The sequence below is a fragment of the Camelina sativa genome, chromosome 20 (assembly GCF_000633955.1).
Source record: "Camelina sativa cultivar DH55 chromosome 20, Cs, whole genome shotgun sequence".
Classification (NCBI taxonomy): domain Eukaryota; kingdom Viridiplantae; phylum Streptophyta; class Magnoliopsida; order Brassicales; family Brassicaceae; genus Camelina; species Camelina sativa.
Genome location: NC_025704.1, coordinates 3,421,352 through 3,435,089, shown reverse-complemented (window position 1 = coordinate 3,435,089; position 13,738 = coordinate 3,421,352). Strand labels below are relative to the sequence as shown.

The 13,738-nt window shown below is 35.6% G+C and overlaps 4 protein-coding genes across 4 annotated transcripts; 3 read left to right on the top strand and 1 right to left on the bottom strand.

Annotated features, from left to right (window-relative positions):
- On the bottom strand, positions 35–1,640 carry LOC104769024 (protein Dr1 homolog). The gene is made up of 6 exons (XM_010493142.2): positions 1,388–1,640; positions 1,216–1,282; positions 915–1,004; positions 711–805; positions 566–634; positions 35–459 (listed from the first exon to the last, which is right to left on the bottom strand). Exons 2-6 carry the CDS (start codon positions 1,268–1,270, stop codon positions 280–282), a joined length of 489 nt encoding a protein of 162 aa, XP_010491444.1. The 5' UTR covers positions 1,271–1,282; positions 1,388–1,640; the 3' UTR covers positions 35–279.
- Positions 3,618–5,282, top strand: LOC104769023 (H/ACA ribonucleoprotein complex subunit 2-like protein). Its single transcript, XM_010493140.2, has 4 exons — positions 3,618–3,851; positions 3,936–4,005; positions 4,724–4,829; positions 4,918–5,282. Exons 1-4 carry the CDS (start codon positions 3,719–3,721, stop codon positions 5,077–5,079), a joined length of 471 nt encoding a protein of 156 aa, XP_010491442.1. The 5' UTR covers positions 3,618–3,718; the 3' UTR covers positions 5,080–5,282.
- LOC104769022 (agmatine deiminase) lies at positions 6,230–9,225 on the top strand. Its single transcript, XM_010493139.2, has 10 exons — positions 6,230–6,443; positions 7,071–7,184; positions 7,294–7,383; positions 7,468–7,552; positions 7,625–7,680; positions 7,786–7,864; positions 7,959–8,093; positions 8,196–8,428; positions 8,512–8,670; positions 8,786–9,225. Exons 1-10 carry the CDS (start codon positions 6,360–6,362, stop codon positions 8,909–8,911), a joined length of 1,161 nt encoding a protein of 386 aa, XP_010491441.1. The 5' UTR covers positions 6,230–6,359; the 3' UTR covers positions 8,912–9,225.
- On the top strand, positions 9,480–12,096 carry LOC104769021 (probable serine/threonine-protein kinase DDB_G0291350). Its single transcript, XM_010493138.1, has 6 exons — positions 9,480–9,930; positions 10,549–10,691; positions 10,814–10,957; positions 11,121–11,306; positions 11,396–11,520; positions 11,602–12,096. The coding sequence occupies exons 1-6, from the start codon at positions 9,714–9,716 to the stop codon at positions 11,828–11,830; spliced, it is 1,044 nt and encodes a 347-aa protein (XP_010491440.1). The 5' UTR covers positions 9,480–9,713; the 3' UTR covers positions 11,831–12,096.

Here is a 13,738-nt window from a genome sequence, read left to right as displayed (position 1 = left end):
CTAAGAAAACTGTATTTAGGAATTAAAATCAGAATGACAACCAAGAAGACAAACCTTACTAATTACATCTGAATCACCAAAGTGATTTTTTAGAAGATTCAAAACAAAAAACATAAATCTAAGTTAAAATAATTGTAAAGAGCATATCAACACCAAGACGCGACGAATTTTGCACTTTACAGAGAAATGCTAGAAAGCAAAACCAAAAAAAAAAAAAAAAGTCAAAAGGATAATGTTAAGAAAAGAAAAAAAGAAGGATCCCTTCTCTGGCTTTGTTGATTAGCTTTGTAGATTTGTCTGTTGTTGGGTATCTTCTAGTTGTTGCTCAGGTTGAGGAACTGAAACACCTCCATTCATTCTTGCTCGAGCTTCTGCAAACATTCTCTGTTGTTCCGCTGCTGCTTCTTCTTCCGTCATCTCTGCTCCGCTGTTCATCTTCACGCTTCTCTGTGAATCTTGCTGCAATAATTTGCAATACACACACAAAAGGAAACCAATTAATATTTTTTTATATACTCAAAGTGTGGATTATTATTAGGATAGGGATGGTGTAATAATGGATTACCATTGTTTCATATTTATGTTGCTCATAAGCAGCATAGACTTCTTCAACGTATTCCCCAAAGCCAAGAACCTGTTTCATATGAATAAAATCACCATTCCAAAACATTCACATTGACAAAATATCTGAGTGAATGTAAACACCAAACCTGTAAAGCTTTGAGAACATGCTCAGGGGCAATTGTTCGTTTATCCTCTTTGTTACATACTTCGTTAGACTCCGATGATATAAGATTTATGAACTCTGCCAATAATGTTCACACAACAACAAATTTGAAACAATGATCAGTTTCATCAATGTCTTGATATATAGGCTTGTTTGAGAAATTTGGAAAAGAGTAATCAATCTTTACCTACACAACACTCAATGAGAAGATCTTGAGCATCTCTAGCAACACGAACATCTGCTGGTAACATCTCCTTTATAATCTTTGTCATGGTAGCTGCCATATTCACAAACAAACAAACATAATTTTTTTTTTGTAAGCAAACAAGAATTAAGAGTAAGGTGAAAAAATCTAATGCAGTTCATGCTTTCTTTTCATCGTTGCATTGAGTTAACCTGAAACGCCATGGATACATTCAATTTTTACCTTACAAACTCACTAATTGACAGAAACATCCCAAAAAGAAAAGAAGAAGAAGAGGCTAAACCTTTTGGAAGCGAAGCATCTTCTTTGGACTTTCCAACTATATCCATCGGATCCATCGTTTTTTAGCTCTACATACAAAAAATAACAACAATCAGATTGAATAAAATTGCTACCACGAAGATCTATGGCCGACGAAGTTATAAGGAGAAAGTCAGAGAGATAGAGAGATATACTTTTTAACGAGTGTATTATATAACAGGGATCGAAACGGAGGCAGATCAAAGACGGAGATCAGGTAAGTTAAACGAGTTACGACACCGAGTCACGGCGAGATCAGACGGGATCTTATCCGGCGGGCTTTCTCTCTCTCTTGTTTCGGTTTCTCTCTACGCAGAGAGATCGATTAGGGCAAAAACAGAAAGACCAAAAGTAAGCGCGTGAATCCCACTTTTCCCCCAAAGTGATCGACAGCGCGTCTTGATAAATAAATTACCTTCTTTTTCAAGACGTAGGAAATGGGCTTTATATCAAACATTACATATGTGACCCGACCCGACCCGTTTAAGCCCAATTTACATTGCAAGTTATTTCAATTTATATAAGTTATACATTGTTTTTTTTTTTCTTGGTCAACTCAAGTACGTGTTTACTCAAATAATGGTTTAAAAAAAAAAAATTAAATGGCTCTCAACATGGAATTTGCATTAAATAATTCGATATAGTTTATACCAAATCTGGTTTTATTCAAAATTTATACCAACAACAAAAAAAGTTTATACTAGTATTTTATGACTTTGGTACATTTTAGTTTTTAAAATATTACTAATAAATTAATTTTTTAAAATCACACCTCTAAAAGATAAAACTGGGAGTGATTTCAATTTTCAAAAAAAAAAAAAAAAAAATTCTTAATAAGTTCAAGAAACAAACCCGATCTAGAATGTTTTTTTTTTTTTTTATATCAGATACAGAGAGATAGAGGAGAGAGATGTAGTAGGCCAATAGGCAAATCACAAATGGTATCTCTCTCTCTCTCGACTCTCGTCAGATTCCTGGTTGATACTTACTTCATTTTCTTTTTTTGGTTGTTGGATACTACATATTACTACTAGATTTGATATTTACTCAAAAAATAAATAAATATCTGACTCTCTTCTTCGTCCTAGAGTTTGTTTGCAGAGCTGCTGCATGTGTAAGTATACAGGGATAGAGTATATGTTTTATTTTTTTTTGGTCCATTTGATTGATAAGGTAATAAAGATTGCAGCTATTTATTACTTGTGGTGTCTGTTTAGACCGTTGATTTTTCCAGATCTGATATGTTTTGTTTGCTCCGATTTGGGAAATATTTTTATTCTTTCGTTTACATTTTGGAATTTTATTGAAAAAAAACAAAAAAAAAAAAAAAGAGTTGAGAGAGTCACTGGAGGCAGCGGTTCATCGATCTCTTCCTGGGGAACCAAAAATAATAATAAAATCGAAAAGCATGAATAGATCGATAAACCTCTGCATCCAGTGTTTACCTCTTCATTCATCTTTCTTGTGTTCATACTTCGTAGGAGCAGCAGATAGACTGTTTCTGGTGAGAATTATTTGGTGAATTTGCTTGTTACTTAAAAAAAAAGAGTATGTACTTTGTCGTCTGATTAGCCTTTAGTTTCATCAAGTGGATATAGATTCTTTGTATGAATAAATTCTGATAGATTCCCTTTATTGGTCTGATTCTGACCAAACAATGGTCCTCCTGATGATAATGTGTTGTGTTTTTGGTTTCATGTATAAAAAAATAACTCTTTAAGTTAAGAAGTTTCTTGTTCCTTCACACTGATTTATGTGTTTTTGAGGCATTGCTGGTACTGGAAGCTGGTTTGGTTTGATGTTGAAGTTCACCAGCGACAACCAATTCACTCCAGAAAATATAGGTGTTAACACAAGGTCATGCCTTGAACTGTTATTAGGATTTCCATTGTTTGTTTTGGTGCTTAATTTTATTGTGTATTTTATACTGTCAATTGTACTTTCCTCAAGTAAGTCATTAAAACTTAAAACACCTTACTGCTTGATTTTTTAGTATATAAAGATGTCATGTTATTTCCCCTATTGGAGCAAGCAAAACTATAATGAAAATTGTCATGTTGTTATCTTTGCCTCTGGGATCTCTCTTCATACTAAATCGTTGGAAGTTATTTGCGAAAATTTAAGTAACATTCAATATCTACCTACACTACACATAATTGATACAATAGTCTTGAATAAACTTCAATAAGAAAAAGAAAAAAAACCAGAAAATTGATTTTAAGCTAAACAACTTAACCAATTTACAAATACTTGAAACTGCATAACGGCCCAAATACTTTAGGCCTTTTAATATGTAATCACTTTATACTACATATTTTATACAAGCCCATATTGGATTAGGGTTTTATCAGCTCAAGTACTTCTATAAAACCCTAAAGATCACATAGTCATGTAACAACCTTCATATAAACCCTAATTATTTCCGCCACTCTCTTCCGCCATATTTGTTTTTTCCCCCGGGAGCTAAGTTAAGCTAAAGCTAAACTATGGGAAGCGATACCGAAGCAGAGAAGTCGATTCAAAAAGAGAAGAAGAAGTACGCTATTACCCTTGCTCCTATCGCTAAACCTCTCGCCGGCAAAAAACTGCAGAAGAGAACCTTCAAACTCATTCAAAAAGGTACCAATCTTAGTTCCGAGCTCCCTTCCTCACTTTTATCTTTTGTATTGATTAGTAGCTCATGGTTTGTGTAATTATTGTCAGCTGCTGGAAAGAAATGTTTGAAGAGAGGAGTTAAAGAAGTGGTTAAGAGCATCAGACGTGGCCAGAAAGGGTTAGTCGTCATCTTTATCTCTTTATTATTATCATGGTTGTGTTATGTTTGTGTTAGCTGCTTACAATTAAGCCGATGCTCTGGATTATATAAGTAATGACATTAGCATGGTACTGTACACGGAAACTGAACTATGGATCGACATGTCTGCCATCTCTGATTTTCCCTGATTAGACGGCCTGGTTTAGATCCACATTCTTTTGATCTGTTGTTGTGTTGTTCTGTCTTTGGTACTTTACTAGTGGGAATTAGCTATTTATAAACTTGGTTGATATTGAAAGCCGTGTACAAATAAGCCGATGCTCTGGATTAAAAGTAATGAATGTAGCATGGTAATGTGCACGGAAACTGAGCTAGATCGACATGTCTGCCATCTCTGATTTCTCTGATTTCTCTGATTAGACGGCCTGGTTTAGATCTACATTCTATGTTTTTTTGTTTGTGATTATGTCTTTTTTTTTGATCCGTGTACAATTAAGCCGATGCTCTGGATTAAACAGAATGAATGTAGCATGGTACTGTGCACGGAAACTGAAACATGGATTTGAAATGTCTGTGCCCTCTCTGAGTTCCTTATTTGGTTCATTGATTTTAGGGCCTGATTTCAACCCACATTTTCTTGTTGCTTCATACATACATGTAGTGTAAACTATGATTTTTGTTTATGTTTCTGCATGTTGCATCTGCTTATATGAGATTTGCTTTTGCTTTTGCGCAGGTTATGTGTTATAGCTGGAAACATATCACCTATTGATGTGATTACACATCTTCCAATCTTATGCGAAGAGTCTGGTATTCCTTATGTATACGTTCCATCCAAAGAAGTAAGCCAAGTTTCTTCCTTTTCTATTTAATCTTGTTGTCTGCCTGTTAGTGTGGGTGTTAACATATTCTTTTTTTAATGTAATACAGGATCTTGCGCAAGCTGGAGCAACAAAACGGCCAACGTGTTGTGTATTGGTCATGCTTAAACCGGCAAAAGGAGAGTTAGCTGTAGACGATCTTGAAAAGTTAAAGACAGACTACGAACAAGTGTCTGAAGATATTAAGGAGCTTGCATCTTCTGTAATCTGATTAGGAAAACTAGAATCGGAAAGACACACACTTTAACATGTGTGTTTTTGTTGTTGCCGTGGTGGTTAAATGAAATATCATGATATTTATTTTTGCTCTTGTTCAATTTTGTGGACAATTCGAAGTTACTAGTATTGTAAAATTTAGAATCATAACTCCTTTGTTTCGACTTGACTAGTGGGCTTTTTTTTGTTTTGGCGTTTATCAAATGCTGTCCTATCTCACAGTTGATTAGTTATATTTCAACCAGTAACCAATTTTGTCCCCACTGATTTAGATGTAGAGACTATTATTTTCACAAGATTTTATTAAGAGGCGTTTGACTTTGGACAGGAAACTTGCACTGAATTTCAATTAGCGATCTCCATCAACTTTATGAACTAAAATCTCCAATCCGATTTTATGTCACAAGTAAGTTTTACATCCTAAAGAAAACTGTGAGATTGGTAGTATTATTTATCAAAAAAAAAACAAAAACAGAAGAGATATTTTGGACATAGCGTACGAAAACAATCAATAGGTAGGGTTCAAATATGTAACATGTTTAAATTATAGAAAATGTTCCTCCAATATGTACTGTTTAAACTTTATTATTGGTTGGACCTAACATTTTCTGAAATGTTGTTATTTGTTGAATAGGGCTTTTTCCAAAAGCTTATCTAGGGTTTATCCATAGTTTTGTTTTTGAGTGTACATCAACAATCTGACCATATGATAAATCGCTATAGATAGATACGTGAGATCGCTCTAGTCCAATATTGCAACCTACAAGCTAATTTGTTTGTTTTGACACAATATTGGCTTCTTCTGTTTTCATCATTGCTATATCTTTTGAAAAATATAATTTGTTGGAACCAACCATCGATCCTTAGAAAAGGTTTTTAAAAAGAGTGCTTTTTAATTATAATACTACTAAATTTTGATGGTTGAATTGTCAAAAGGAAACAAAACTACTACTTTTGTCCTGATAAGGGCCACTAAGATTCCGATTCTGATTCCGCTCTCACCACTAGAGGATGATGGGTAGGGGTCTGGAACAGTACAAGTAAGAATAATAAGTTGCTTGTCGAATAGTCAATAAATGATGGGGTCCAACTGTAAGAAAAATGTTTACGCGGGTCTCCTGTGTAAATATTGACACGGAATCTTTTCTTTTTGGGGTCAGAATAGTAAAAGGAAAGAATCAAAGCAAAGCAAAGCTAAATCATATCAGTAAAGGTCTCTCTCTCTCTCTCAGACTCAGTTCTCCTTCCTCCTCACGAAAACAACATCGTAAAAAAATGGTGGAGGAATCACCGGCGGAACATGGCTTTTACATGCCGGCGGAATGGGAACCTCATGCTCAAACTTGGATCGGCTGGCCTGTAAATCTCTCCCTCTCTCTCCTTTTTTCCATGTTTAGTCCCTTCCCTGATTGGAAGAAAAGTAATAATCGACGGCGATTCTCGTGAACTGAATCTCGCTGTTGCATGCAACCTTCGATTTCGATCTTTATCTCTTTGTTTTTTTGCTTGATCCTGCTTATAATTTATCTATGTTCGATTTGCTACTGTCTTCCGTTTTGTTTTGATGATTACTCTGTTTCTGGGTTCGTTTTAGAGTTTCCGATATCACTTTTGATTATTCTGGAGGCTTTAGCTTCTAAACTCCGTTTTTTTAGTACTCCGTATATTAGGTACGATTTGAGATGAGATCTGTTACAGTGAAAACTATTTACAGGCACTTTGTGTGTTATACTGTTTCATTATAACCAGAATCTAAAGCATTTTCTTAGTAGAGTTTTTATCCAGTTTTTGTTTGCCGTTCTTCTATCTTTGTATATATTACATGAAGATACCTGACAATATGAATATGTTTTAGATTTTGTTTCATCACTGTTTACATGAATCAAACTGTATTCATTCTAACCTCAGTTATGGACTTAAAACAAAGCCATTTTTTAAAGTTGATTTTGGATCTGTGATTCTTGTTCTAACATAAAATGGCTGCAGGAACGGCAAGATAACTGGCGGCACAGTGCTTTACCCGCACAGCGAGTGTTTGCAGATATTGCTAAGGCCATCTCAAAGTTCGAGCCTGTCACAGTCTGTGCAAGCCCAGCTCAGGTTTGTGTAGAATCATACCTGCAATAAGAAATCATCTTTGAGTTTATACGTATACCAATTAAATTAGTCTCTCTTTTTTTTTTCCTACCGTGGTTTTGTTTGGTATTAGTGGGAAAATGCAAGGAAACAGCTACCAGAGGATATAAGAGTTGTTGAGATGAGCATGAATGATTCTTGGTTCCGTGACTCTGGACCAACTGTGAGTCGAGTTCTTTTGCATCTTCCTCTTGTTCCATCTTACATAGCTTTCTCATATCTGTTGTCACCACTCTGTTTTTTACAGTTCATTGTGCGGAAGAGACCATCAAAGTTTAGTTCTCTAAACAGAAACATTGCTGGAATCGACTGGAATTTCAATGCTTGGGGAGGTAAGCATTTGTCAACCTTTTTTTTAACTCTCTGTTATATGTAGTTACTGTTTGACTCACTTTCCAATGCAGGAGCTTGTGATGGTTGTTACAATGATTGGAGTCATGACCTTCTAGTTTCAAAAAAGGTATATATCGAGGAGACAAACCAACTCAGCTCATTATTGGTTCCATATTACTCTCAGTAGCATGTTTCAAATATTGATTTGGTCGATTCTTGTTCTATCCATTAGATTCTAGCTGTGGAACGTATTCCAAGGTTTCAACATCCGATGATTCTTGAAGGAGGCAGCATCCATGTCGACGGGGAAGGTTTGCAAACATTTCTTAGCAACTTCAAAACTCAATAACTTGAGAATATACTATCCAAGTAATTCCACCTCATGTGTCAACAACGTTATTTCAGGAACCTGCCTTGTCACAGAAGAGTGTCTCCTGCACGAAAACCGAAACCCTCACATGTGTAAAGAGCAAATAGAGGAAGAACTCAAGAAATATCTCGGAGTCAAATCATTTATCTGGATTCCTCGTGGTCTTTACGGTACTCACACTTTACGATATCGATTAGAATCACCATTGCTCCATACTACTAATTCGATAGAAATAAGTGTTGATCTTATGCGAATTTTGACAATATTTTCAGGTGATGAGGACACAAACGGTCACATTGATAACATGTGTTGCTTTGCCAAACCGGGAGTCGTGTTATTGTCATGGACAGATGATGAAACTGATCCTCAATACGAAAGGTCAGTGGAAGCTCTTTCGGTTTTCTCAAAGTCCGTTGATGCTCGTGGAAGGAAGATTGAAGTCATCAAACTTCATATCCCGGGACCGCTCTATATGACCGAAGAAGAAGCGTCTGGAATCACTCAGGTAACAGATTCTAACTAAAAAGACACAAACTCAAAAGTCAAAACTTGGAGCTGGTTTTTGAAATCGAGTTGGTAATGTTGCAGGAAGGTGAAGCTGTACCAAGGATTGCAGGCACAAGACTCGCAGCATCGTATGTGAATTTCTACATTGTCAATGGAGGAATCATCGTTCCGAAATTCGGCGATCCAAAACGCGATGAAGAAGCTATTCGTGTTCTCTCTGAGACATTTCCTCATCACTCGGTATGTAAACTATCCATCAGCTCTGGTTTCTTTTATAAATCCAAACCAAAAAAAAAACAAGAAAGAAGAGATTTTGATATTTTCATTTTTCTTCTTGTGGGTTTTTGTTTTGAAGGTTGTGGGAATCGAGAATGCAAGAGAGATCGTTCTAGCTGGAGGAAACATACACTGCATAACGCAGCAGCAGCCGGTGGAGCCTAGTTCCGTCGCCGAGAACGGCCACGCTCCGTTGCGGGATTGATATTAAATCCTGGCCGTTGATTTTTCTCCATTTTAATACAGATTTGATTCGTGAGGGCGAACGAGAGCCGTTCGACTGTTCGAGACGTTTTATTGGATCCTGTGTACTTATTTATGGTATCGTTATTCTGATCGGTTTAGGCTATCAAACCAGCCTGTACCGATCAAACAATGGTTGCATAATGGCATAACAATTAGATTTTTGTTTTGTTGTTACTTATGCAAGCTCTCGATGATAAAAGCTGAAATAATGTATTTATTTGTTGTATTTGTACTATCAAATGTTCAAAAATATTACTGGTTTTCAAATCACTACTTTTTTGTTGCTGGATAGTGAGGATATATATAAATCAAACCTATGTTGTTATTGTTGACTTGTTAATTGTTACACTGTTAACAAATGATTTCAACCATATTACATGATGACTTTAATTGCAGATTAATTATAAACTGATTGGTTTGTTTGGTACGACTTTTACTGGTTAAATTGAATTAAAACAATTATTGCGTTAGCGTTATGGTTTAATACCTGACCAATTAAGCTAAACGGAAATTAAAGTTAAAATAATTAATTAATTAGTGAAAAAAACACGGAATTGTGTGCCTCCTGTAGTATCGTATAGCTGACATGAATGCTTCAACTCCAAATCTCGAATAAGAGAGAGACTTGGGAAATTTTGAGATCTCGAATAATGCGAATCTGAAAGGATCCGTGAATTCTGAAGATCGAGAGGTTTCATCGATCCCTATTCGTTAAGAAAAAGAGAGAGAGAGAGACACACACTCCGTAGTGATCCGTGAGTATGGGCTGTTCGTTTTCGGGATTGAACGCGCTTTACGACGCCGTCAACGGCGGAGCCGATGTATGGATCAATGAGAATCGGTTCAGGGTCGTGAGGCAGCTCGGCGAAGGAGGTTTCGCTTTCGTCTTTCTGGTCAAGGAGATTGTCGCCGACGCTCCCTCCGCCGCATCCGCTGGTGGTCTCGCCAAGAAAGTCAAGGATCCGGCTCATCTCTCCGGTTAGTTAGTGTTTCGATAATCTCTCTATCTATAGTTTTTGTCGGTCGTGATTGCTGATTATCGATAATCCTTGATCTGCGTTATCTCGATTGAATTCGGAACTGCCGTTTCTGATTAGATTTGCTTTCGTTTTCGTTTTGCCATCTGCTTATGGTTTTTGAGATCGGATACTGGAAATTGTAGATCAGCATGGACTATGAGAGATTATTTCAGGAATCAAACTATTACAATGTAGGAATCGTACGTTTGTTTTTAGCTCAGAATCTGTGAATCCTGTTCCATGTAATTTGACTCTACATCTTGCTTAGTTGTTTAATCCGTGCTTCATCTGAAATTTTGGTAAAATCATTCTATTGTTCATCGACATTGGAGAGGAATAGAGTTGTTCACAGGAAAAACATAGTTTGATTCACTCTGTTTTTATAGTTTGACTTTGAATCAACCAATTTTTGATCCACTCTGCATCTGTAGTTATGGTATTCTTGAGCTTGATTTGACATTTGTTCATTGGCACTGGAACTTGACTTGTTGAGCTGGCTTGGTTCTTTAACCTTTTTCATGTTTGTACCTTAACTTACCTTGAGTGTTTTTTTTGTTTACATGTGATTTCCTTGTAGCTGATGGAACTTATGCAATCAAGAAAGTTTTGATTCAGAACAAGGAGCAATTGGAATTGGTGAGGGAGGAGATCCGTGTTTCATCGTTGTTCAATCACCCTAATTTGCTTCCACTCCTTGATCATGCCATTATTTCTGTTAAGGTAGGTAAACTCTAGGCTGAACTTTCATTGGATTAATGCGTTTTGAGCATTTTGCTATTTGTCTTTCTATTTTTTCTCATGTAAAGCTCAATTCAAAAAGTGTGTTGCTTTTGGTTGGTTAGGACGGCCAAGAGGGAGCTTGGAAACATGAGGCCTTCTTGCTATTTCCTGTTCACTTGGATGGGACCTTGCTGGATAATTTCACATCGATGAAGGCTAAAAAGGAAACATTCTCAACAACAGATGTGTTGCACATATTCCGTCAGGTAACAAACTCTCTTTGTAAATCCATCTTTCATTTCTGCTTTTAAATGATGTTTTCTGCAACTCTCTCTTCTTTTGATGCTAACTATTATGTTTAGTTTACTGAGAAGCATGTGAGTTATTGTGTGATTAGTCATGAATTGCAAGTATTTTTATGTTCCACAGCTTTGTGATGGACTCAAACACATGCACTCGCTGGAGCCACCATATGCTCACAACGATGTCAAACCTGGAAACGTGCTTTTAACGCGTAGAAAAGGACAGCCTCCTCTTGCAATATTGATGGACTTTGGAAGTGCTCGCCCATCACGGAAGCAAATCCGCTCCCGTCAAGAGGCCTTGCAGTTACAGGTTCTATATCCATCCCTTATTTTATACTATCACAACTCACAAAGCCTTTGAGATCTCACCACCCTATTGATCATGAAATTATGTTGCAGGAATGGACATCTGAGCATTGTTCAGCACCGTTTCGTGCTCCCGAGCTCTGGGATTGCCCAAGCCATGCAGATATCGATGAGAGAACAGATATCTGGTCACTAGGCTGCACATTATACGCAATAATGTAATACAATAATGATTGGTTTCCTTGTAAGATTAAACAATTTGATATACTTAAACTTAACTCAAGGTCTTTTATTTGCAGGTACGGTGTGTCTCCATTCGAATATGCACTTGGAGAATCAGGTGGAAGTCTTCAGCTCGCAATTGTGAACGCTCAGATCAAATGGCCAAACACTGGACCAAAGGCTTCTTACCCTGAAGCTCTTCACCAGTTCGTAACTTGGATGCTGCAACCACAGGCTGCTGTTCGACCTCGCATTGATGATATCATCATCCACGTCGACAAATTGATCGCTAAATTCACAAAATGATTCCGGTGGTTTTTTTCGAGAAAAAGGTGAAAGGAAAGATAAAAAAAAGACTCTTTATACATTGTTTGTCTCTTTTATATATGCTTAGCTGTTTTTTTTAAAATCCCATATTAGATACATATTTGATACTTTATAGTATTGGCTACATTGCTCTTCGTAATGTAATTTGAACTACTAGGTTTCGGGATTTTCTTTTTGACTATGGGAACAAATAAATTTACTCAAGGGACAATATTATCTGTTTTAAAAATTAGCATTTGCCCTAATTCTGGTTATAATAATTTCTCTTCTTGTCTGTATGTTATTTATATTTGTTTGCTTTTTGCTATTTATGTCTTAATAACAGCATATGTCAGAATGATGCTATAATAACTTTGTGCTCATTTTTTAAACTTTTTTTTTATTTTTTTATTCCGACATGACTGATTGTCTATTCTGATTTCTTATGTTGAATTCTTATTCTGATTTCTCACCGTATTGTTGTTGTGCATTTAACTAAACTAAACGGATCTTGTAAATTTTGATGTTACAGTTCTTCTAGTATCAATCTTTTTTTTTTTTCAAAATGGATCTTAACAATTGCAATATGTATTAATACAAACAAAAATATGTACAAATTCATGACATTTGGGACTTATTATATTTTTTTGTAAGTCTAACACTTCTGTTACCATTTTGTATAGATCACTTGTCCTATATACAGCTTTTGAAGAGTTTCAACCAATGTGTGGGGGAATCACAACTTGATCTTTTGTTGTCAACAATCACAACTTGATTGACATATACAACTTGTAAGGTATATAGTACATTTTTCTTTAGATCTGTATGTTCACTAGGTACAGTGGTACACATAAATACATATCCGTAGATACCCATAACATGTTGTTGAAAGAAGTTATTATTCCTTTTATAAATGAAAAAAAAATCCAAATACATAATACAATCACCTATGTATTCGTGTGTGTACGACCTTTTACTTTTACGGATTTGAGTCACTTCAAAGAAACAAAAGAAATAAATTACGTAAGTCAATTTTCTGGAAGATAGATAGATGTCTGATCACTATTTATTTCACTCTCAGTAAAGTTATTATTTAAAACTTCACTTCTCTCTTCTGTAACTCTAAATTGAAAAGAAAATAAAAACCTACAGCACCCCTACCATCAAAATTATGATCGTGCCTATACCTCTATATATATTTCCATTTTCAGAAATATTTAGTATTTAACATATTAAACCACCATTTATCTAATAAAATGAAAAAAATACCTCATTTTGAAAATAACATTTATTCATATATCAAAAAAAATCATGCGATATCTAATTAAACTGTAAATACCGTACACATATACAGTACTCGTAAGACTAAGATAGCTAGTATATATATATATATTTTTTTTTTTGTTAACTAGAGTAAATCTCCAGACCTATGGAGGGGTCTGAAACTAATCTCTCTGGGGGAAGGGTATCTCACGGATAGGATCCTTCCGGTTATGCAAATGGGCCGTAAGCAATAGACCCATACCTATGTGGCCAAAGGGATAAAGCTGAGCAATTCTTGCGCTTGGGGAGAATTGATCCCTCGCCTAGACCAATAGGGCGACTCTTCCACCAAGGCTAGAACCACTAACCCACCACCTCATGGTTAAGATAACTAGTATTCTAGTAACGTTACAAAAGCAGTTTTAACATTCCACATTTAGCAGTGTTAGTAACTACTGTATTGTAGATTCCATCATATTAGTATCCATAATAATCTACTCAAATAATATCTTAAAAATTATATCATTCGACTCATGCAAACTTTCAATAAATCCTTATTCTTATATTATCAGATCATCATATAACGGTTGACAAAAAAAAAAAAAAAAAAAAAAAAAAAAAAAAAAAAAAAAAAAAAAAAAAAAA